This window comes from Vipera berus (genome assembly GCF_964194415.1).
Source record: "Vipera berus genome assembly, chromosome: 3".
Classification (NCBI taxonomy): Eukaryota; Metazoa; Chordata; class Lepidosauria; order Squamata; family Viperidae; genus Vipera; species Vipera berus.
The window spans coordinates 203,852,191-203,878,283 of record NC_138204.1 but is presented as its reverse complement, the minus strand read 5'-3'; the positions used below and the strand labels follow the sequence as shown (position 1 = coordinate 203,878,283).

At 40.3% G+C, this 26,093-nt stretch overlaps 1 protein-coding gene across 2 annotated transcripts; it reads left to right on the top strand.

The window, feature by feature from the left end:
- Window positions 1-421: 421 nt before the first annotated feature.
- Window positions 422-21,089, top strand: TMEM65 (transmembrane protein 65). Of its 2 annotated transcripts, XM_081322370.1 has the most exons (8): window positions 422-1,018; window positions 12,620-12,700; window positions 15,587-15,631; window positions 16,206-16,273; window positions 16,795-16,849; window positions 18,054-18,096; window positions 18,966-19,071; window positions 19,430-21,089. In XM_081322370.1, exons 1-8 carry the CDS (start codon window positions 670-672, stop codon window positions 19,526-19,528), a joined length of 846 nt encoding a protein of 281 aa, XP_081178496.1. In that variant the 5' UTR covers window positions 422-669; the 3' UTR covers window positions 19,529-21,089. The 2 variants fall into 2 exon arrangements, with proteins under 2 accessions (XP_081178496.1, XP_081178497.1); XM_081322371.1 differs by lacking the exon at window positions 12,620-12,700.
- The last annotated feature ends 5,004 nt before the right edge of the window (window positions 21,090-26,093 follow it).

The window sequence follows — 26,093 nt, the reverse complement described above, 5'->3', positions numbered from 1 at the left end:
GTCGCGATGGGTCGGACACGACTTCGCAACTAACAACAACAACATGACAATGAATGCTCCAACACTGGAGGTTTTTAAGAAGAGACTGGACAGCCATTTGCCTGAAATGGTATAGGGTTTCCTGCCTGAGCAGGGGGTTGGACTAGATGACCTCCAAGGTCCCTTCCAACTTTATATTATTGTTATTGTTGTTAACTAAAAAGCAAACGAGGGGCCGCGGCGATCTGCAGGGAGGTGGGCGTGGCTGGAATCTCGTCCTCTCCCCCCCCCCACCTAATTAGGAGCGGCGGGGAAGAAGGCGGAGACGAAAAGAAGTCTTCTCTCTCTTCCCATTGGTTGGAAGACGTGGGGGCGAGGCCGCGGCCATTGACAAGACGAGGCCAGTGCGCCTGCGTGGCGGCCGCCTGCCACCTCCCTCGTTTCAATCCCGCTTCACAGGCGCGGCGGGAGCTGCTCGCCGGAGTTCGTTGCCGCTGCTGCTGCTGCCGTTTGAGGGGCGATGCGGCGGCTGGCCGGAGCCGTCCTCGGGCTCTGAGCCGCCGGCACTGCCGGGCAGGGCGCGGCCGGGGGAAGAAGGCTCGGGACAGACTCATGAGCAGCGCCTTCCCCGCTCCCGGGCGTCGCCGCTGCCGCCCTTCTCCTTCCCAGCGCCGGTAGCCGGCGGGCGGCATGTCGTCGCCGACGTGGCTGAGCTGCCGGCTGGCGCTGCGCTTCGGCTCGGCCGGCTCCTCCGCTCCGGCGTCCCGCCTGGGCGGCTGCCGCTGCCTCCTGCTGCTCCTCCGCCGGCGCCTGAGCGCCCTCCGCCGCGCGCCCCGGCTCGAAAACGGACTGGGGCTCCCGCCCGCGGCCTCCTGCTTGGGCTCCCCGCGGCCGCTGGGCACGCACCCCAAGAAGGAGCCGGTGGAGGCGCTGAACACGGCGCAGGGGGCCCGCGACTTCATCTACAGCCTGCACTCGACGGAGCGGAGCTGCCTGCTCCGGGAGTTGCACCGCTTCGAGTCCATCGCCATCGCGCAAGGTGAGAGGGAAGCGGAGGAACGCCCGTGCACGTCTGAACGAGCCCGGGAGCCGTGCTGGCTTGCCCCACCCATCCACCCGTTTGAGGGATAATGATAATGATAATATAATAATAATAATAATAATAATAATAATAATAATAATAATAATAATAATAATAATAATAATAATAATAATAATAATAAGCAGGCATATACATAGAATGAAGGCTACTGCTAAGTTTGTAAGCCGCCCTGAGTCTTCGGAGAAGGGCGGGATATAAAGAATTAAAATTAAAATTAAAAATTAAAATTAAATCTCTTGGGAGGGGTGGTGGTGGAGGGGGGGAGGAAACCAGCGAGAGTGTCAGCCTGGGAAAGCGCGTTTGGAGTGTGCGTGTGTCTGTGTGTGCGCGCATCCCGCGTGCAGGCCGGCTTTCTTGGGAAGTCGAGTAAACACGTGTACGCGCGCAATCCCCGAGATGGAGACCCAAAAAAAAAAGATTAGTTTAGGAATGTTGTCATGTTGGCTCTTTTTTGAGGGCTTGGCGATTTTCCTAGGCAACCCAAACTAAGCTCCCGCCCCTGGCTCCGGGGATGCATCGGCTCTTATTTGCATTTCGTAAGCCAAGGCTTCCAAGTCCCGAACAGGCGTGTGTACGCCTGCATTTTGCTGTAGGAAAATATTCTGCTCCCTGCGGATCCCCCTGTGTGCGGCAGCTGATGATGGTTGGGCACGTGCAGGTGTGTGTGTGTGTGTGTGTGTGTGTGTTTTGCTTGCCATTGCTTTTCCAGCTGAATCCCACGCCAGATGAGAGTTAAGTTATCCGACCGGCTTCTGTGCCCTAAGTGATATCTGAATGGCCTCTTCTCATATTTTCCTTTAGCCGTGCCAGACGATGGTGCAAGAAAACGCTCAGTGTGTAACTTGTTTGCCTCTTCCAGCAGATCTCTTTTATTAAAAAAAAGGAACAAAACCTGATTTTTAGAGGTGTAGTGTGTTTTCAATGTTCAGGTGCTTTAGAACGTTTTTTTAAAAGAATAACAGAATTGGAAGGGACCTTGGAGGTCTTCTAGTCCAACCCACTGCTCAAGCATGAAAACCCTTATACCATTTCAGATAAATAGGGTAGTTGTCCAGTCTCCTCTCTTTGGTGGCACAGTGGGCTAATGCCTCCTTAAGTAACACCAGCTGCCTGCAAATAGTGCAGGTTCGAGTCCCACCAGGCTCAAGGTTGACTCAGCCTTCCATCCTTCCGAGGTAGGTAAAATGAGGACCCAGATTGTTGGGGGCAATTAAGCTGACTTTGTAATAATGCCGCTTGGGGGTGTGTGAGAAAGCCCTAATAAGCAGGCATATACATAGAATGAAGGCTACTGCTAAGCTTGTAAGCCGCCCTGAGTCTTTGGAGAAGGGCGGGATATAAATGGAATTTAAAAAAAAAACATCCAGTGTTGGAGCACCTACAGCTTCCAGAGGCAAGTTATTCTACTGATTAATTGTTGTAACTGTCAGGAAATTTCTCCATAGTTCTGGGTTGCTTTTCTCCGTGATCCATTTTTAAAGCTTTGCTGCTGCTCTATTCAGACTCTTGTCTTATGGTTCATTGGTGTGTCTGATAGTGTCCACCGGTGTGTAGGGACTGATAACTTCTTAGCACATTTTTTGATGGAGCCTCCATTTGTTGATGTTTTAAGCAGTAGAATTTGAAAAGGTACTAGTCTAGAGCATTTACAGAATTTGCTTAATATCAATCGGGAATCAAAGCCAACTTTAGATCCCTGTTTTGAAAATTAAAACTTTAAAAACTTGAGTTAGGACATTGAAAAATATTGTGTGAAGTGTTACTGAAATATGCACAAAATAGTGGGGAAAGTAGTATTTTGACCAGATTTTTGCACCTTTAATCTCTTTGGCTTCTTTTTTTTTCTGCACTCTGTATAATGTTGCTCATCCCAAAAGGGAATATAAATGTATGTTCAGAACACCTGAATGTTCACGGTCATTGCCAGTGTTGGATGTGGTTCTTCCTCAAATGTAATTAATTGAATTTTTTACTCCTTGTTTCTGAAAATCTGTGTAGACTACAGCTTTCTTCAGTAACTTTTAGCCCTGGTAATTAGAAAGGAGACATACATCTGTCAGAGTGGTACTAAATCATATTGCAGTGTGACACTGCAGTTGCTGATGTGGATTATTCCTAGCTTTTTTGTGCTAATTGGCAGTTTGTAATTAGCAGCTAACAGATATACATGTCTCAGTGGAACTTGAAGAGAGCTGCCACAGTAGACATACGTGAGTTGTTCTAGAACGGGTAGGCCACCTTGGCTCTTTTATGACTCGTGGACTTCAACTCCCAGAATTCCTGAGCCAGCCATGCTGAGGGAAAAGGAAGAGGTTTCCAAGCTGAGCCATGGTGGCTCAGGAATTCTGGGAGTTGAAGTCCACGAGTCATAAAAGAGCCAAGGTGGCCTACCTCTGTTGTAGAAGACTGCTTGCCCATCCTTCAAGTAAATTGTGTGAGGTGGCAGAATACAGGTAGTCCTTAACGTACAACCATAACTGGGCCCAAAATATCCATTGCTAAACAAGGCAGTTGTAAAGTGAGTCACACTCCATTTTATGATCTACACATGGAATACTACATCCAGTTTTGGTCACCACGATGTAAAAAAGATGTTGAGACTCTAGAAAGAGTACAGAGAAGAGGAGCAAAGATGATCAGGGGACTGGAGGCTAAAACATATAAGGAACGGCTGCTGGAATTGGTTATGTCTAGTTTAATGAAGAGAAGGACAAGGAGACATGATAGCAGTGTTCCAATATCCCAAGGGTTGTCATAAAGAAGAGGGAGTCAAGCTATTCTCCAAAGCGCCCAAAGGCAGGACAAGAAGCAACGGATAGAAATTAAGGAGAGAAGCAACCTAGAACTAAGGAGAAATTTCCTGACAGTTAGAATAATTAATCAGTGGAACAACCTGCCTCCAGAAGCTGTGAATACTCCAACACTGGAGGTTTTTAAGAAGAGACTGGAAAGCCATTGGTCTGAAATGGTATAGGGTTTCCTGCCTGACTAAAAGACCTCCAAGGTCCCTTCCAACTTTATTATTGTTGTTTTTATTATCATCATCATCCTTTGAACCCTTCTGACAAGCAAATTCAATGGGAAAGCCAGATTCACTTAACAACTGTGTCAAGAAAGATCATAAAATGGGGCAAAACTCACTTAAATGTTTGGTTAGCAACATAAATTTTGGGTTCAATTGTGGTCGCAAGTCAAGGACTACCTGTATTTGTCAATGTCTTAAGATGGATGATAGATTATGAGTTTAGAGCAACCGCTTTAAGTTGTAAAGCATTAGAATATAAATATCATACCTGATTGAGGATTGAGCTTATTTTGAGACTTTAATTGGGGCAGTTTGCGGCAGCATTATTTAAATTTTATAGGACAGATTGGATTCATATGCTACATCGTAATATAATTCGTTTTTGTTTTGGCTTATAGTGTTGCCTGAATTAAGCCATTATGGTTTAAGCATCATGACTGAGTGTGTGAATTTAGCCTCTACAAATAACATTTTATAAAGTAATAGAACGTACATCTCTAGCTGCTTATAATGTATTATTCACTTCAGAAGAAACCAAAAGGGAAGAGTTCAATTAGTATTAAAAAAGAAACTGATTAAAAAGAAGAAATCTGACGCATTTAGATATAATTAAGGTACATTAAAGGGACACGGTGGCTCAGTGGGTTAGGACGCTAAGCTTGTCAATCAGAAGATCGGCAGTTTGGCGGGTCGAATCCCGAGTGCCGCGTAGCAGAGTGAGCACCTTTTACTCGTCCCAGCTTCTGCCAACCTAGCAGTTCGAAAGCACGTAAAAATGCAAGCAGAAAAATAGAGACCACTGCGGTGGGAAGGTAACAGCCTTCCGTGCGCCTTTGGCGTCTAGTCATGCCAGCCACATGACCACGGAGACGTCCTCAGACAAGCGCTGGCTCTTCGGCTTTGAAACGGAGATGAGCACTGGCCCCTAGAGTTGGAAACGACTAGCACGCATGTGCGGGGGAACCTTTACCTTTTTACGTTTAAGGTACATTAATTCGTACTTCCAAGCTATGTTAGTATAATGTAGCAAAGATAGTCTAATAGCATCTTAAAATGAACAAATTGGTTTTTGCCGAATATGGCTAGATATTTCCAGTGTCGTAGCATTAGGTTGCGTTCACACCTCATGCTAAACCTTATTTAATGTAGTTTGCTTCATTTTGAACTAGCCTGATATTGATATCAAATCATTGTGATTTATAGATTAGGATTCTAAATAAAATAGGACCCTGCCTTAGTCAAAAAAATGTTGGTTAAAGGAAATGCTGGCATAGCATGGTGTGTGAATTAATCTTAACTTTGAGCGGTTGCATTAAATTACCAGTTACATATGTGAGTTGCATCACAGTGCAGATAATGCCCACTCAGCTTTTTCCAAAACAAATGACAGCTAATTATGAGTTTCCGTCTGCATACATGTGATTGTGCTGAAATCTAAAGTAGTTATGAGTCTGTTATTGTCACATTGATTTTTCACTCTCTTTAAAAAAAATGGACTGCTGTCAGCCAGCTGATAAATTCAGAGCAATTCTTACCTTTGAAATGGAAAATATCAAAACTGCTTGCTTTGCTTTTTTTATCTTCATCTGTTACAGACTATTAACTGCAAGCTACTATGCCTAAATTGTATTTTATGTATTTAGGAAGTTGCTTGCATTTGACCTTGATCCATATAAAGTTGTCCGTATTATTATTAAATCTTGGAGGAATGCTTAGTAGAAGAAATACTTTACATCTCCTTCATGTATGCTTGTGTGTTCTTAATCTCTTAGTTATAGGTTTTTTTTAAAATCTAGAACGCTTAAGTAATTTTTTTAGATTTTAAAATCCCAACTGCAAGTTTTGCTAATATGCTGCCAGTCTGAAGCCTATTTAAATTGATGTTTGTGGGGTGTGGGACAATGGGAGACAAATGTTGAAACTTGCATCAGATACCAGGAGCAAGTACATAATTTGTGTGATGCATTACCATGTGCATGTTGCTATTTTTTTAGGGGTGGTTGTGATTTATAATTGCTATTGCCTGTTCAGAGGGCTTTTATTTCACTACTTTTGTTATGTTTCCTCACACTTTACTTAGTGAGAAAATATGCAACAAAGGTGCTGGAATAAGACTCCTCCGAACACCTTAGGAGAGAATTAGCAGTAAATTGGTTCTGCTGAAAAACCTCTTATCTGTTTTTGCCTCGAACCTGTACCTTCTCCATCGTGGAAAGTCTGCACCTATTTTTTTTTCTGGATATTTATTCATTTGCAGTGATTTACAAATGTTGTTTTGGAATTTTAGCCTGTCAGTATTTGAAACTGTCACTAAGCCTTCAGTCTTATATATGGTATTTAAAAAGGGCATTGGAAGAAATACTGTCTTAGGCATCCAGGTAAGTATGGAAAATGCAAAAAAATCAATGGAGGTCTTTTAGTTGCTTCATTTCTAAATAGTTTAACCTAATCTTCATGGAGTGAAGTGCTTTTTTTGATAGAGGAATAAGGGCAACAGATGTGTGAATCCACTTCGCAGCACTGAGTTATTTAAAAATAGCAAAGGTGGGATAAAAAATAAAATCTTATAAGTATTCCTTCTCTTCTTTTGCGGAATTGATAGGAGAAAGAGCTGGTAGGTTTGGTGAGTGTCCAAGCATCCAGGAGTACATCAGTAAGGTGGCACCCAAAGATGAGCTGCTGAGAGAATGCCCGAGACAGCAGACAGATATGGGAGGAAGATCACACAGAGGAAGTGCCATGGCTAGACCAGACCTCTGCATTGAGAGACAGTGGGAAATCCTACCAGGGGTTAGATCGTAGCAGCACAAGACCAGCCTACCACACCAGGCAGGATCCAAGGGGTAGACTGTGCTGAGAGGCCTCAGAGTGGCAGGAACAGCATACACTAAATGGCACAACAAAAGAGATGGCATTGTGTACAGAAAAATTTGCACAGTGTACAATCTAGACCAGGGCTAGGCAACCTCGGCTCTTTTATGACTCATGGACTTCAACTCCTAGAATTCCTGAGTCAGCTATGCTGACTCAGGAATTCTGGGAGTTGAAGTCCATGAGTCATAAAAGAGCCGAGGTTGCCTACCCCTGATCTGGACCAATGATGGCAAACCTTTTGTGAGTGCCCAAAACCCACCTGCCCCGCCTCCATCCCACCCAACCGCAGGGCCACCCACTGCCTCCACGGCCCGCCGACCGCCCAGGTGGCCCTGCAGTGCCATGGCAGCCATGCCCTCCACCCACGCCCCGCAGCATCATCTGCGCACAATGGTCTGCGAGGGCAGAGTGTTGGCCCTGCTGCCTGGCTGCCATGTGCTTGGTTGCGCTGTTCCACACGGGCTGCACCTGGGGGCGACTCCTCTGGGGTGTGTGTGGGGGGAGGCGGGGCTGGGGTGACAGCGCACTTTCCCATAGAGAGGGCTCTGAGTGCTGCCTCTGGCACATATGCCATAGTTTCGCCACCACTGATCGAGACCTTCCCAACTCCAGATGGGAGATTCCACAGAAGGTTGTAGAGAGAATAAGAGAGCTGTGAATCTTCCAGATCCTGACCCGACAGGTACTGGCCAATCATCCAGACATTGTGGTAGTAGACAAGGACCAGAGGATAGCAGTGGTGATGGATGTAGCAAAGCCAAGAGACAGCAGCATCAGGTCGGAGGACTATGAGAACCTGGAGAAGTACCAGGGACGGAAAGAGGAATTAGAGAGGAGGTGTAAAGTAAAGGCCAAAGTGGTCCCTGTGGTGGTAGAACCACGCCAGGCTGTGACTCTTAACCTGGGAGAGTGGCTCCAGCAGATCATTGGAACAATATTAGAGCTCTCTATCCAGCTATTCTGATGTTAGGTACATATGAGATACTGCACAGAACACTCAAACTCCTAGGCATCTGGTAGATCAGAGGTCCCCAACCTTTTGGGCACCAGGGACCGGTTCCGTGGAGAGAAGTTTTTCCGTGGACTGGAGGGGGTGTGGTTTTGTGTGCTGCCTGCATTTCGCAGATGGGGCTTTGCTTGTTTGTGTGGACCGGTTGCTGGCATGCCGTTGCCCGGTACTGGTCCATGGACTAGGGGTTGGGAACCCCTGTGGTAGAGAACCTGAGGTTGAGAAAGCCCCAGACCATTCAAAGGGGTGAGAAGAGAATGAATACACACACACACACACACACACACACAAGTCTATTGGAAAGGTTTAAATTTTTTACATTATTCCAAAAGCATACTAATGTTTGTTACTTTTAGGATCAATCAAATATCACACGGTTCTGATTTTGGATAGCATTTTGAATAGTAGAAAATCAAAAACATTTGCATTTATCCTTCCATTATTCTGAAGTATCAGAATAATCCCATAATGTTCTTGGAAACAGTAGTAGTGGCTAGAAAATTTCTTTCTATAGTTTTGTATCGATCTAGTATAACTAGATTTGATTTTGTACCACTGTTATTCCTTTGGTACATTTACATCGAGGAATCAAATTAGGTCATAAATTTTTCAACCAGGAAGTGTAAAACAGTTTTCATAATTTTCTCTCAGAATGCCTAAAGTAGATCAGAATTTATTAAAATAGATGAAATAAAGACCTATCTTGGTTTAGCCAATAAATGGCTTGTAATAACATATAGGCATAAAAATAGGAACAGTTGAACAGCTTTCCTGAAAAGGTGTTATATGAGGGAACATGGTGGCAACTCAGAACTAGAGAATTTGATTGCAGATACAAGTGTCCCTTACTGTGGTTAAAAAAACCTATTCAAAGCATAATCAGACATAATTCTTTTTATATTAACCAAGTTATAGTAATTACCTAATGTGAAGGTCATGCTAAAGTAACATGATTAAATGACACACAGATCCACATAGGTGAATCATACCATAATATTACAAATATTGCAAAGAATAACGTAGAAAACTATAGAGCAAGGGTGTCAAACTCGCAACATCATGTCACGTGTCGCGACGTATCGCAACTTTTTTTCCATTGGCAATGGGGTGGGTGCGGTTTCCGCATGACGCATCCGGCCGGCAGTTTGACACCCCTGCTATAGAGCTTTACTATTCCACCTTGCAAAAACATTACTTCAGGAGTGTGCAACCTTGGCAAGCTTAAGACCTGTGGACTTCAACTCCCAGAATTCCCCAGGGATGTCTAGCTGGGGAATTCTGGGAGTTGAAATCCACAGGTCTTAAACTTGCCAAGGTTGGATACCCCTGACTTACTGATCATTTTTGCATTAGGATACACGCAACTAATCACAGATCTTGCAGCTCATTATTGTCCAAACTCTTTCTGGAAACTTTCCATCACATTGTAAGCATTGTAGGGAGACGGGGGTTATTTTACTTAATATCAGACCAGAAATAGAAACTGTGAGAATACAACTTAGCGCTACGAGTTTATAAAATGCAGCATGTAATAGAATCCTTATGAATTCATATTCCATCTGGAAATTGAAGTTCCATTCTCTAAAGATTGTGATGGGACAATATTTGAGGAACGTGGGTTTTTTGTTTGTTTTTTTGTAGTCTGGGCTTTTTAAAACCAAATATTTGCCAGTAAAATTGATGGTTGTTGCTGGCCTGCTGGCAGGCAGTTAAAACACCTGTTTGCCTTATGGATTTGTTGACAAATCACTCTTACTGCTACAAGGTTTTTCCCAATATACAACTGAAACCTTCTCGCAACTTTATTATTTCATGTCCTACCTAGAATGATGAAGAAGCTTCTGAATGAAAAAAATGCTTTTAAGTACCTAAAAAGTACAACACAGGACTTAGTTTCCAGACTACAAATCCTCCTAATTATCCTCCTGTCTTTGTTTCCATTTACTTGGCTTCTTAAAGTCAGTTAGAAACTGTGTGGACTCAGGGAAAAATAAAATGGGGAAATAAAAAAAAAGTATTTCCTGTAGTTTGGGGACTACTACTGATGTCTCCTAAAATTTAGTGTTCCCTTTGGTATTTGGTTTTTTTTGTTTGTTTGTTTGGCACGTAGGCAATTGCTGATTCATTCACTTCATACAATGCCAGTTAGCTAATTCTGAGGCCACTGGGGAGTTCAGAAGTGGCCTTTCTGTCTTCTCGGACTCCTGTGCCACTATTCTGCTTTTTAAGAGAAACATTTTTTCTCTCATCAGAAAGGGAGGGCTTTGTAATGACATGAGGCACTCACTGGTCCCTCTGAAGATACTGATCCCATGTCTAAGGTGAGGAGGTGTGGACTGAATATCAGTGTTATGTATGCAGGCACCTGCATAGCAACAGCCACCAGGGGGCGTTGGCCTGAACGGTTTTGGCGGGAAACCCAGTTTCGTCGGGAAACCTAGGGCCAACCCCATTGGCTGTCTGCTTACCTGGCTAGGTATTTAAGGAGGCCAGGTAACCCTCATTCCTCGGTATGCTAACCTCCCCCCCCCCAATAAAGAGCTGAACACGTACTCCGGCTGGCGTCTCTTCCTTGCGTCGGACCCACTACATTGCAATCAGACAAGTCTGTCATTGAATTGGTGGGGGGGGAAAGGGTAGGTCAAGAGAGAGTGCCTGCCCATTCATGACTTTTGCATTTGTTTTGAATTACAGGTCACTAAGAAAGACAAAAAAAAGATTACATGTATCTATATACCGGTACTACTCACCTGTCTGTTAGTAACCTTCAGTTAGCCCAAATGGTGCATCATAGCCCCAAGTTTTTGAATCGGGGTACCTCAAATCTAATTTAAAAATGCATACGAAATCTGGGACCCATTAGTACCATGTAATTGAAATTTCAAGGAACTTTACACCAGTTATATTAACAAAGTTGAGATCGCCGCAGTGCCGCCATACCACTGTTGTACTGCCCATTGGTTTGCACTGCTAAATCATTTCCAACTTGGAAGTGCAGGCAAAATTGTTTTGGCTGCTTGCATATTTTTGTTATTTGGTAAAGCCCTAGCCCCCAGCAACTCAAGGCATCTAAAGATATATAGATTAAAACTGAGAATAAACCTCAAAATAGCATCTGGAGTGAACAGCGGCCATTGTCCCCCAAAAGAGACAAGGAAGTCCCCAGTCAGCCTAATTCAAGGGCTGGGGAAAGAGCCATGTTTTTAAGGCTCTTTTAAAACTGATAAGGTGGAGACAAAATGCCTACCCAAGTCCTACTAGATGACATTGCGGAATTGATGGAACAAGGAATAAGCCAACTGTCAAGATTTATAAGATGGGCAAAAAAATAGGAAAGAGGTAGTCTCCCAAATAACCTGGCCCTGTGCCGTGTGGGACTTTAAAGATGTCAGCCACCATCTTAAATTGCGCCTGGAAGTCAACCAGTAATATGGGCATGATGCACCGGCCCCCATCATTGGTTGTGTTGCTACATTCTGGATCACCTGTGCCTTCCAAATGGTTTTCAAGGGCACATTGCAATGATACATCTCAAAGCGACCAAATAAATGATTGTAAGAAGTGCCTTCTGGTTCATAAAAGGGTGCAGCTAGTGCCAGATACCCCATGTGAAGGCCCTCCTGGCCTCAGCTACCACCTGTTTTTCAAACTGTAGTCGTGGAACCCCACATTGCACACAAGACCTAAACAAGGTAATGTAGCCCCGTTCAGGAACAAAGTTGGAGGGTTCCCAACACCAGGGGGCCCAGACAATCACAACTACTCACTCTTGCCAGGTTGGGCTGAGCTTGTTCCTTTATAACCCAACTCTCACAGCATCTAAGCATTGGGACATTGTAACAGCATTACAGTCAAAGGACAAGATACATCCTTGATCCAACAAATGAACTTACCCTGTGGCCTCTTGTACATGTAAAACAGATGTGAGGAGTGTAGATTTTGTTAGGTAGCAGGGTTATTATCATTATTATTATTTGCCCTACTCTGTTGCTCAATTGAATGGCGGACTGATTGGTGCATGAGTTGTTTATAACGTTGCAAGAATGGCTTTGGTAAGGAAAAACACAGGATAGTGGGCATCTGTGGTGAGCTGGTGGGACTGAAAATGGTGTGTGGAAATCTCCCATCATCACCTGGTCAGAACAACAAGATGGGTTGGAAGCGTGGAAGACAAATTGTACTTGTCATTGATTGTTTATTATTTTAGTAATGAACTAATACTGCCTTAGAATTCAAGTCAGAAAATCTTCACTATCAACTAAGCTATTTCCTGCTACAACTCACAAATATTTCAAATCTTTTTCCATGAGAATTCATCTTTCTGTGCAAGTGTTTTTATGGAGTGCAGGGGACCAGATTAAATGAGAATAGAGTTATATATTTAATTTGGTGAAGGAGGAATGAAAGTTCATTTTCAGTTTAATGTTCCATCCTACAGAGCAAATTTCATAATGACACAGTGAAAGGATGCAAGATAAACAGTATTTATAAGGAAGTAATGCCTATTAAAGTCAGTGACTGTTACTTTTAAATAAATAAACTTGGGATTCTAGGTTTGGATAATGAACTTTTAAAATGTTCAAGTGAAAGTAAAATAACATGCTGTTTCTTTTGTATGAAAACTTTTTAGCATCCAGATTTCCTAAACCACTGGTACCATTTAAGATGTCAATGAAACAGGTAGCATCAGCAGAACTACATAGGGCTTTGGGTACAGTAAATTTTGCTATTGATAAATAAGGCATGATGTGAGTAAAAGGTGCTGGTCATGTAACCTTACATGAACTTACTAATGTTTCCCCATCAAATTATCTGGCATGTGCTAATATAAGTGCTTTTGGTTAATTCTGTCTGCATCAGCATTTGATTTCTTTCAGAGTAACAGTAAGGAGATAAGGGCTTTTGCTTCTAAAATCAAAGTTATCCTAATTAACTGCCAAACTGGTCTAAAAGAATCACAAGCCAAATTCTTAATCAGAATTTGCTTGCAGTTTAGTTTAAACTGATCTCACTTTAATTAAAGGACTTACTTCAGTGTTTTAAGCAGGTACAGTAGTTTTTAGATGAAGTGAGAAAGGCTGTATCTGAAAAGTTTGTATATCCTGATAAGGCCTGCAATGTACGTTTTACTATGGGTTATTTTCAGTTTAATTTAGGAAACTGACATTTTGACACCTTTTTGTCTTGACTGGATGTAATAGCAAACCATGATTTGAAGAACAGTCAGACCTAATGAGCTGTCATTTTGTTATGAAGCCTGCTTGGAATAATTGGTTGGACCCTAAGAACAGCGGCCTTTGTCTGCTACTTGCTTGTTTCCAAGATTGTCTTATTTATTAATAATGTTACTCTAAAAGATTTTTTGGAAGAAGTGGCTTTGGATCATATCTAATGTTAGTGTTTGCATGAGATTTAGGAACTCGCCCAAGTGGTTTAATGTGCTCTTTAGCATTTGAAGCAAATGGTTGTTGTCATTGTAACGTGTAGAAATTAATTTCATATATAATTACACTTAGTATGAATAAAGTTACTGCTGGTCTTCAATGATTACTATAACCATGAAAACAGCTGCTTTTCTCTGCCTGCTTTTTCTGCACTGGCTGTAATTTCATTCATTTCTGATGTGTTATTTTTTATGAATGGAAAGTCTTAAATCACTTTTACTCTTGTTGTTTTCAAGCAAGGTATTAATGCCCACCTGATAATTTTCTTACATTTTTCAGCATGTGTTCCAGACAAAGCATGATTCAAATGTGGGTGATCCAGATTGTTGGGGGCAAGATGCTGACTCTGTAAACTGCTTAGAGAGGGCTGTGAAGCAGTATATAAATCTAAGTGCTACTGCTATTTCCAACAGGCAAAATCAGTGGGGGGAATACATGACTGCAGCAAAAAAAAAATGATAATCAAGCACGACTCACTTAATGTATCACTTAGCTATAGAAGTCCCAATTGTGGTAATAAGTCAACGACTACTTGGAAGAAAAATTGAAAAAAACATAGAAGAATATACATTTATGTATTTTGAATATGGGTTAATTTTAATGTGTAATATTAGACAGAAAATACGGTATCTCAGCTCATAGGATTTTTTAAATCTATCTTTGAATGATAACTACTTTTTTATATTAATGAGGCCAAAAGAAGGAAGTTACTGTTAAAAGTTTATGTTTGATCAATATTTGCCAAGAGAATATTCCACTTACTGAAATAAGGTTAAAATATTGATTTGGTTCCTATGCCTCTTATCCAGTAGTGCAAATTTCCTTTATTATACTGTGCCATTTTTAAAAGATTCTTGAATAAAATCTTTCTTTGTACAAAGAGGGGAAAAAATCTGCTTTTGTTGTAATGTATTTAAGATTCTTACCATCAAGTGACATTCTGGCTTTTTCTTAAGAGACAGATTGGTGAGAGAATACACATTATATTCTGAAATAGTACCATATTGAGCCACAGAAAGTAAATTCAGGGAATATAAAATCCTTCGATCTGTATATGTAGATTTCTTTATAACTTCTTTCAGAGGCTCTGAACTGGCATATATTTTGCATTGTATTGTTTCTATTTTCTCCTCTTACTCCAGGAGCTTTACATGGAGAAACAGGTTAGACTGTGCTAAGTAGTCACCAGAGCTAAATTTGATGCAATATATAATTGTGTGTGCACATTGCTTAACGTTGTAATGGACTCTGGGTCTTGCTGAAAGTGATTTGTGAATGAAGCCACCGTGGTTTGCAAAGAAGGAGTCATAACTTAATGTTACTGATGACTTGTTTGAAACATGATTAAATTATATCCATTTGCCATAATTCTTTGCCAAGCATGATCACAGTACTTTTGTTCTTAAATCATAATCAACTACCCCTATAGGCTGCTTATCACAAAAATGGGTTTAGGGCATATGTCTATATATTGCTTTAATCAAGTGAATCTAAGTAGCTTAAAAAGAAATATACTACACATTGCAAACAGAAATTAAAATCCTTAATAACTCGCAAATCTTAAACTTCATGACATCCTTAATTCTCTAATATGACTGGTGAATATAAGTTACACTGCCAATTTTTGGGGATCCACTGCTTAAGAAATTTCTTTCCATTGTTAATTAAATCAGTTTTATTTCCTGAGTAATCCTTGAAGTCAGTTGAAATTGATAAAGATTTCTGACATGGAGCTGTTTGATAGCCATAAACTAATGTTACAAAATTATTCAGGGCAGTTTAATATTTTTTATTGTACTGGTTTAGGGATCAAGGTAGTTCTGCCTTCCCTAGCTAAGAATGGAATTTATCCAGGTAATGAAAGAATAAATGATTTTTTTTTCACAGTCTGCTTCTTTCCCATTCCTTGAATATGATAAGCCATTTTAAATTGTGGGATATTAACATAGCGGTAACAAAGTTAAGAAAAAATGTGTTATATTTGGTGACTGAAGAGACAGTTCTTTTAATTCCAATTAAGTCTGTGGAGAATCTACCTTACCTATATTTTTTCATCAGAATTATTATTTTACGTGTTGACATTTAAACAGTGCTGTGTACAAAATAACTAGCCAAATATGTCTGTGCTTATACTTTTCTTTCTTTAAATTTAGAGAAGCTGGAGGTTGCACCACCATCCACTGGACAACTGAAGCACGGTAAATGTACTTTAAAAAAAAAGATCAGATATTTTCATGGGTTAAGGAATTGAAAGCCTCAAAGAACTGCAGTGTTACCACTTTTAGTATTTTGGCTGTTACTTTTCACTTTTTGGGGGGGACAGTGTTTGCTATGCTAATTCAGTGTCTATAACAGAGTGGATCTCTTGAATCTTTCCTCATCTCTCACCCAGTTACAAATTGGCTAAAATTACTTGTTTAGCTGTGTCCAGAGCAATTTTGTCACTGATTCCTCTATGTATGTGTGGCTTTTTCCTCTGTATCACCCTACTGCAGATGGAATTATTGAGAAAGTACCCAGAATGAATCTGGCCTTTCAAAGATAGTCACTTTGGTGTTTGCGATCGCTGCATACAAATTGCTGGTAGTTAGTTGTGTTCAAGAGAGTATGAAAAGCCTCTTCTGGTTTGGGTTATTCATAGAAACAGTGTCATGCCTGGGATTTTAAGCACATTTCAATCCTTATTTGGATTAATAATAATGTCATGTTATTTGATATAATTGCAAATGGTGATTAAATACTTAAAACATTGTACACCTCTCTCTGTTCTAGTGTTCTTCCACAATGCACTACCTTTTGTAGGCTTTGGATTTTTTGATAATGCCATTATGATTGCTGCGGTAAGTCATCTTGGTACCAGTCTTTATATGCTCTGAAATATTTCTGTTGGTAGCATTGCAGCAATGCAGCATTGCTAGTTTAGGTTCTGCTTTATTTTTTTTATTTTTTATTTTTTTTAATCCCATTTATATCCCGCCCTTCTCCGAAGACTCAGGGCGGCTTACAATCTAAGCACAAATCAAATGTGCTTAGCAATAGCCTTCATTCTATGTATATGCCTGCTTATTAGGGCTTTCGGCCCCCGCCAAGCGGCATTATTACAAAGTCAGCTTATTGCCCCCAACAATCTGGGTCCTCATTTTACCTACCTCGGAAGGATGGAAGGCTGAGTCAATCTTTAACACACCATTACAACAATGCAGTACCATGCATATTGCTTTGGGGGGTCTTCCAGAGGAATTGGGTGAGCAGGTGGTGCCCCCTCCCCCATTTTACACTTGGGTTGTTTCCTACAAGTGATTCCTGAAGTTCTGTCTACATAATGTGAGGATAATAAAGAAACACTCTTTGTCATTTTTAGGGCACACAGATAGAGTTATCAATAGGGATTGTGCTTGGAATTTCTACCATGGCAGGCAAGTAATCAAGGTCATTGCTGTTTATGTGGATTTATTTATCATTTATTTATCATTTAAGTTTATGTGCGCAGTGAAATTGATATTGACCTGTCCTTCTGTTTGGACAGAACTTTTTGATTGCTTTTTTTAAAAAAACAGATTAAAGTCATTTGGCATTAGGCCATTGTAGGATGTTGGATTTTGGCTAAGTCTGCTGTTACAGTTTAACAATCTATAGTTTAGCTTGATATGGTATATGTATCCAGAATCTCCATATGAAGAACTGGCCACCTCATTTTGCTTCCAGCTTTTGGAGAAATTTGTTTTATCTTTTATGTGTTATTTAATAGTTTGACTTTAGAAAGTTTGGTGTAATTCTGAGACATAGAATATTTTCTTCAAATAAAATAAACCCTACTGTACTTAGTTTTAAATTCAGTTTTGAATATTGGTTTGTCGTAGACAAACCAGTGTTGATGATCTTGCTTTGGAGAATATAAACAGTGTTTTGTTGCAGCAGATTAAAGATCTGTCATATCAACATTCCCTTCCCATAGAGGCCAGTGGGATAGGTGCAGAAAATAACGCGTAGCTTTCATGATGCTTGATTTCTAGTTTGAGCTAATCATCCATACATATTTATACTAAAGAATGGAGAACAGAGATATAGTCATTGTGAGACATTAAGTACTTTACAATTCATATTGTTATATTAATTTCCCTGGTATCCAGCTCGTTTCTGGGCCCAAATCAAAGTCCTTTTTTGACTTAAAATATCTTCTTAGGAATTGCCCATCTAAAATAATTTTTTCCCCTAAAGTTCCTCTTTTGAGGACTGTGTTTCAGATTCTCCCAGCCAAATAAAATAAAATAAAATAAAAATCTGAGAGAGCCTCTTCACTTTTTAATAGCAATAAACTAGAATTGCTTATTCTCCTAGAGATCAACCATGGCCAATTACTAAACAATTTTGTAAATTACCCTGCTAAATTTGTGATGCTCTAATACCTTTTTTTAAAATTTTCATGATGGCTGATTGATTGATGTTATATTTTATTTTATACCATGTTGAAAAGCAGCGTTTATGAGCTAGATAAATATATCCAATAATAGTCTTCAGAATAATTTTACTTTTAAGCAATAATATGGTTACAAAATTTGCTGGATATTTCTACAATGTGTTTACTAATTTATATAATACTGTAATTTTCCAACTTTCTAGCTGCTGCCTTGGGAAATCTTGTCTCAGACTTAGCTGGATTGGGGTAAGTTTAGTTATATATTTTTCATGAACATACAGTATTTTTCTATAATAGAACATTTGAAGCTCAAAATGCCTTGCTAGTCTTAGCTCAGAATGATAGCTGGAAAAGCACCCTAATAACTAGCAACCTTGTTTGAACATGGAAATGTTTTGCACGTTCACTCGTGTTTTTAATTTTGATATATTTTATCGGGATTTGAGGATAGGCTGGTACAGAGTAATGAAGCTGGAACGTGAAGTACAATTCAAGTTAGGGTGTTGGAGCAAAGGGTGTACCTTCATAGATTAGTGCCTGCTGTCCTCAAGTTCATATTTTCTCATTCTGTTTTGAATTCTTACCCAGTTCTCAAATCAGGTAATAATATGTGAAGAAAAATGGGAATTTGAGGAGCTGACAGTAGAGGGACCAAAACAGCCATGTAGTGAAGAACTGTGTTTTTACTAAATTTATATTCTGCTTTTCCAGGGAAAATTTAGCATTTGAGGAGGTTTAATAAATTTAGCATGATTTAAGAATATAATGATTCAAAACAAAAAATATTTCACGTTAACTGTTTTAAAAAAGGCAAGAATGATAAAAAAATTGGAAAGGGAAAGGGGGCTTAGGTTTTTGCCACCTGTGCTATACTTAACATTAGAATGTTTTATGTGCTTATGAATCAATGAATATTGCATTCAGGATTAAAAATGCTCCGTTTTCTACTCTGTAATTTATTGGTACTGAGTTGTCAGCACAGAATTTTATGCAACTTGACTCTTTACCGTAATTGCTCACTACTTTTCTACGGTTAATTAAAATTGAGCAAAACTTAGTACCGGTTTTTCCCCCAGAGATTCATGTGCTCAATGTAATTGTATTTTACTCCCAAGTCTTGCAGGCTATGTTGAAGCTATGGCCTCCAGATTGGGCCTTTCAATTCCCGATCTTACACCCAAACAAGCTGATATGTGGCAAACGCGTCTTAGTGCACACTTGGTGAGTATGTGCATTTATGGATGAGAGCTCAAGTGAAACCAAGACACAGAAAAATAGCAATATTGCCTAAATATTAGAATTTGGGTACCAAGTATGTGTGCGTTATTACCTATTATTCCTGTGGGGATGAAAATAGAAACGGAATCTTCATAATCTGCATGCAACTGGATGCTAACAAGAGGATTTCAAATCCACTTAATTGCACATTATTTCCCATGCAAAGTGATGAGCTCCTAAACTGAAAACCTCACCCTGAACAACATAAATGATGTTAATTGGATGTTCAGTATCGGATTTGATCCTAAATGAACATCCCATTCTCTTTATTTCTCCCCCTTCCCCCCCTCCTTTTTTTTAGGGTAAAGCTATTGGAGTGACCATTGGCTGCCTTTTAGGAATGTTTCCATTGTTCTTCCTTGGAGAAGAAGAAGACAAAAAACTGGATGGAAAAAAATAACCTTTTTACAATATTTATCTATACATATATAAACTAATGTACCTCAGATATACAACTATGCTGTCCACGTATATAGGGATTTAGAGACAATAACAAGCAGCATGCTATTTTACAGAAGTACTTAACTTATTGTGGCTTTGTCTTAGTAGCATCTTTTTATAAGGGGTTTTTCCCTTTTTTTTAAATGTAAATGTGTTGACATGCAATTTCACTTCACACTGATGGTTGATCTTTGCCATGTCTCCCTCTGTGTTGGCTTCCTTCACTTGGATTGTTACTTTAATTACCTGACATTGATGCAGTGTACAGCTTTTGGGTTTGCATAATTTCTTAGCTTTCGGAAACGCATGGCACAAATGGCCCTGGATATTCACAAAATCTTCCGCTCAGACTTTAATGTAGTTAGGTGTCAGCTGCCTTAGGAAATATCATGCTGTAACTTTCTTGCTTTTATTTGTCTTGCGGCAATATTTGAGCCCAGGTGCCTAAAGCAAAGCTGGTTAGAACAGGGGTCTTCAAACTTGGCCCTTTTATGACTTGTGGACTTCAACTCCCAGAATTCCTCAGCCAGCAGGAGTTGAAGTCCACAAAGGCCAAGTTTGAAGACCCCTGGGTTAGAACAAGTGTTAACTTGTGGAAGGAGTGATGGAGAAATATTTTGGCAAGGCCATTGTACAGACTCATTTTATGGTCAAGTTTTTTCCCCCCTCGGCAGAGTATGTCACTAAATTATCCAGGTGGCAGCTTAAAGCGACTGTACAAGTTGATATCGCCAATAATAGCTAGCATGCAATCCAGGAGATTTTGGAAAGTGTCTAAAACATCTTGCCTCTGCAGCAAGTATCGGCCGTCTTCATTCTCAGATTTCCATTATTGAATATTCTCACCCAATTGTTTGTGTGCATGTTTGTTTTGCCACAGTATATTTGAAAACCGGGCTTAGCCTTACCCAACCCATGAACTTCCAACCTTGCCTATCTTTTTAAAGAAGAAACAAGCATAATATTAATCAGGCCAAAGTTCGTTCCTGATCTGAAGGCATTAAGAAACGGGATAAAGTTTCTGTTGGATGTAGAAGGGAATGTATCTGGCATGGTGCCGAACAGAAGAGCCGTGTGAAGGGGAGAAGTTGGATATAAGATGAGAGCAAAGGGTAATTTAGAAGAACAATAAAGCAAAATATTAAACCTTGAAATATATGGCTGCCCCCTCCCAAAATGCGCTGATTTTAATGTAAAACAAATTTCTGCCACTGTTGCATGTTTTTCTGCTGTAGCAATTCAGGAGTAATGATATATGTGTCCTTGTCTGTGAATGTCAATGGGGGAGAATGGTAATCAGGTGGTCTAAAATTGACACTGTGGACGAGTGATTAATCTGTGCAGAGTTTAATTTACAGAAATAAACTTGTTTACTTTTCATTTAATAGGGTTTCTTTCATTTTGCCTTGTGCTTGCAGTTACCTGTGCAGTATTCAAAGGAACTGAAACGTTTTCTTGATTATGTGGTGGGTATATTCTGAGCATTTTGTTTTTATTAAATAAAGAGGACCATTTGTTCATGTGACGTTTCCAGTGAAATATATTTATTGAAAGACCTAAGTAGCCCATTTGATTACAAAATCATGTGCCTCATGCTCTGTCTAGATATTTTGCAACAACTCAGAATTGGTAAAGGGTGAACCACATACAGTTCCCAACTTCCAACACCAAGAACTGCACTGCTAAAATTACTGACAAATTACTATATTGGAGGAACATTGCAATCATTGCTCATACAGGAGGAACCAAGCCCGAAAAAGGAGAACAAGCTGGGGAACATTATTTGGGTTGGCTTTAAATTCCCACAAAAATGTAGAGGGAACAACACCGAAACCTATTCTGGTCCTCTATAAATCATTTTTAAAATACAAACACATATTCTAAATAATGCCAATCCCCATCTTAAACTTCCATATAATTCCTTCTAACTGGGTGAAACTACTTAGTGGATATATTTTATTTATTTATTTATTTATTTAATTGGTTTTATATACCGCCCTATTCCCGAAGGACTCAGGGTGGTTTACTTTCTGGGAGAAAGTGGATAAAAATCCTATAAAGGTTAGTGAAAAAGAGGGCATCGCCTTGAAGTAAATCACAGTCTTGCCTCTAAGCATGTGCATTGATTGAATTCACACAAAGCAATAAGCTCAAATGTTGTACATGTGGAATTTTGGAGCAATTGAGGGCTGCCATTGCACAATCTAGGAAAACACAGGTGATGTAACAGTTGTACACAGATACCATATGGAGACTCCTGTGTGGCCTGAAGCATATTTTGGCCTTCGAAGCCGAAGAACTGCACATCTCTTCAAAGCTACTTTGTACATTAGTGAATTGAACCAACCAGCTATTGTGGTTCAGTAAACCATGATTAATAAACCAGCTTAATGTGGTTAAATAATGCTCCTTTATAGGTTTGTCTTCAGAATATTCAAAGATCTGCATGTAATAGTAAATACAATTATTTTTGGTAGCTCAGTGCATTAATTTTATATCAATACTTGCTTCATTATTAAAGAAGTATATATTCCTTTATAGGGACGCGGTGGCTCAGTGGGTTAGGATGCTGAGCTTGTCGATCAGAAGGTCGGCAGTTTGGCGGGTCGAATCCCGAGTGCCGCGTAGCAGACTGAGCGCCTGTTACTCGTCCCAGCTTCTGCCAACCTAGCAGTTCGAAAGCACGTAAAAATGCAAGTAGAAAAATAGGGACCACTACGGTGGGAAGGTAACAGCGTTCCGTGCGCCTTTGGCGTCTAGTCATGCCGGCCACATGACCGCGGAGACGTCCTCGGACAAGCGCTGGCTCTTCGGCTTTGAAACGGAGATGAGCACTGGCCCCTAGAATCGGAAATGACTAGCATGCATGTGCGGGGGGAACCTTTACCTTTTTATATATTCCTTGTGTCACACTGAATTTTCACACTGGCTTCAAGAAGTTGCATATAAATGGTACATACATATTTAATGATTTTTATTTTTATTTCTGTTGACATACTCTGCTTTTTTCCTTACCTTTGGCTTAGCTTTTATATTATACCATTTGAAGGAATTGAAAATGTTCTTCAGATAGATAATACTGATTGGACACAACATTCCCTCCCATATCTTTTGTTTCCGAGGAAAATAAAACCTGTCCAACTTAATATTTTGTGTTCATGAAGTATGTAACTTAATGGTACATTTGTTTATATTTTGTTACTATGTGTCAAATTGTCGAAGTGGAAAACATCTTTAAGAAAAGGAAATTAACTACTTATCTGATACTGTACATCAGATCTGGGCATTTTATGGCTTTGGGACACATCTGGCCCTTTGGTTGTCCCTGTCCAGTCCACAGGAGGTTAATTGGAAATTAGAAATCAAATATAACTCTATGCCAGGGGTAGGCAACTCAGGAATTCTGGGAGTTGAAGTCCATGAGTCGTAAAAGAGCCGAGGTTGCCTACCCCTGCTCTATGCCATGCATGCAATACAACTGCATTGCTTTATTTTGAAGGCCACTGCTATTTTTCTTTTTCAAATTTAGTATGTGCATGCATGCATGCATGCCTGCACACTTTCACAGCCCTATTTGGCCTTCCACAACAATCTCTGTTTCTCTTGTGGCACCTTGGGAAAAATCAATTGCCCACCCTTGCACTGTATGTATTCTTGTATTAAGCGCTTCTTGCTGTCATACGTTATAATGAATAGTGCCAGTTATCATGGCAGTTCTATTAAGTAAGTTAAGTAAGTGCTACTAAAAATGTGCCATCGTTGTCTAGGCAACATCTCCAAACGGGTGTAGAATCAAAGCCACAAATTTAATTACTAACCGTTGACAGAAATTCACTATTCCAATTAAATTTGCCCAGACCTTTTCATCAGCAATGTTATCTAGCAGTGCAACAGATATGGTCCCACAAATATGCAAAGAGTGGGCACGTAAAACACAGCTAAATTTCCCGGTATAATTATTTTTGAATATAAACTAATAGGTAATCAAAGCCAGCAACCATTGACTGAGGCTGTCCTCAAAGCAATATTTGTACTTTTGGAGACGTTTTTGCTGCTGTCCTGGCCATGAAGACAGAACCTAGCATCTGGAAATTAAGTTGCCTGTTGACCCTTCAGTGTAATCCTGAAATTAAAACACCATTTTGAAATCTGTATTGTAGATGATTCTCATTTATGGTTTGTGTGCCAGGGTTGTGCAGAGATTGGTGGAATTTGGGTCAGTTTGATCAGTCACTCTGCTTCCATCTGAATGCTAAGAAGGTCTTAAAATACAGTTGAGAATGTAATCCTAGCAAGGGAAGCCTGTATTTGTCATACTATTATCTAGCCCCACTGCAGATGCTTCAGTAGTTGGCAGCACACACATTCTATTCATTGGAGCAGTAAACCTTGTCACACAGAAATTTATTCCTCTTTACTGTTTTCACAAAAAAAATGGCTAAAAGCATTACACATTTCAATGGCTTTCTTATTTGGAAATGGGGTGATGGTAGTTCTCTGTGTTCATGAAGATATTAAGTAAGTCACATCTGATTTTATGAACATTTTTGCCATGGTTCTTAAGCAAATCCACAATACTTAAGTGAAATATGCTGCCGTTAAGCGAATCCAGCTTCTCTGCTTGTCGGAAGGCGGCTGGGAAGGTCGTAAATGGTGATCATTCTGGGTTGGGGGGAGCTGTGGCAAATGCATGATAAGCACCTGGATTACTGCAATGGCTGTATGAGGACCAGTCATAAGTCACATTTTTCAGTGCCGATGTCAAACAGTCCCCAGACAAGTGTTTGCAAGTCGAGAACTACCCGTATCTTTTCACATTAAATACATATTAAATGTACAGTATTCCAGCTACCCCTTTCTGGACTCAGAAAACAACCAGTCAAAGGCATGGTTAGCGTTTGGATGGTAGACCTCAAGGACCAACAGAATTGAAGATTAGACTTGAAAGTGGAGCATATTCTGGAAAAGGAATGGTAAAAAGCACACCACTTCCAAACGGCTGTCAAGAAAACTTTATGGATGTGAAGTTAACCTGGAATGAAGTTTGACCAAAGAACTTTGTATTACAGAATAACAGAGATGGAAGGGACCTTGGAGGTCTTCTAGTCCAAACCCCCCTCAGTCAGGAAAGCCTATACCATTTTAGACAAATGGTTGTCCAATCTCTTAAAGACCGCCAGTGTTGGAACACTTACAACTTCTGGAGGCAAGTTAATCCACTGATTTAATTGTTGTAACTGTCAGGAAATTCCTGCTTAGATCTAGGTTGCTTCTCTCTTTGGTTAGTTTCCATCCAATGCTTCTTGTCTTGCCTTCGGATGCTTTGGAGGATAGGTCGACCCTTTCTTCATTGTGGCAACCCCATAAATCACGAGTGTCAAACTCGCCACATCACATAAAAAGTTGCGACATATAGCGACACTGCATTGCCGCCAATGGGGGTAGGCATGGCTTTGGTATGATGAAACCGGCCCACGGGCCGTCAGTTTGACACCCCTGCCATAAATATTGGAATGCTGCTATCATGTCACCCATAGTCCTTTTCATTAAACTAGACATACCCAGTTCCTGCAGCCGTTCTTTTTATCATAAAAATCCCAATTTTGAAAAGAGTATTGAATCAAGGCTAAGTGATACCACCTTGGAGACCTCTCCAAAGATAATACATGTCCAGCAGATGGATTACAAAGGAAGGCACGTTGAGCAATAATAAATATTGTATCATTTAACACATTTCTGTCATGCACATGTTTTGCTTGAGCATAACATTTCATCCTTGGTTTCTGTTGCACGGAGCAAGGTTTGTCACACTAAGGGAAGGCTTGTGCAACTGTACAAGTATACTTTTTTTTGTTGGTATATTTACTTCTCCTGGGGTTAACTAGATGTTACTGGTATCCACCAGGAATTGACTGATTTATGGCTACTAAGCAACATACCTGTTGGGATGCGCAATCATGGCATCGTTATGAATGCATATGCTTCCGCTGTTGTCTTGAGTCATGTCTGTAGCATTGACACACCCCAGATCCTTGTTTTTCAACCTTAGTAACTTTTAAGATTTATGGGTGTCAACTCCCAGAATTCCCCAATTCTTGAAGTTGGAGTCCACACATCTTAAAACATTGCCAAGGTTGAAAACCCCTGCCCTAGATACTGTTTTTGATGAGACTAAAATGCTAGAAAAATCACCATAATCATATAAAACCTTGTTTGAAACAGATTTGGGTTCTGTTCAAGATGTTCTTTTGAAATCCCAAATGGATTATTGTGGCACTATTGCCAGTTGCGAAGCACCCAAACTGCAATCTTGTGTGCCCATGAGATGCTTGGGATGGTCATAAATGGAAGGGTTGATTGATTGCAAAGCTGCGTGTTGTTGTTTTTACACCACCGTTCTAACTGAACAGTAGCTGAACAAGGCAATCAGTAAGTGAGGACTTCCTGTATTAACACTACTGTATTAATTGGAGTACTTATTCAAATTAATTGTCTGTACCATAAGATACTTAGCTGTAAAATTA

Bases quoted from the DNA above. Each gene is read 5' to 3' on its own strand.
- TMEM65 (XM_081322370.1), top strand. From the start codon at position 670: ATGTCGTCGCCGACGTGGCTGAGCTGCCGGCTGGCGCTGCGCTTCGGC. The intron at 12,701-15,586 runs GTACAGTAAATT...CTTTAAATTTAG, and splicing joins AGAACTACATAGGGCTTTGG to AGAAGCTGGAGGTTGCACCA. The intron at 16,274-16,794 runs GTAAGTCATCTT...TGTCATTTTTAG, and splicing joins ATGCCATTATGATTGCTGCG to GGCACACAGATAGAGTTATC.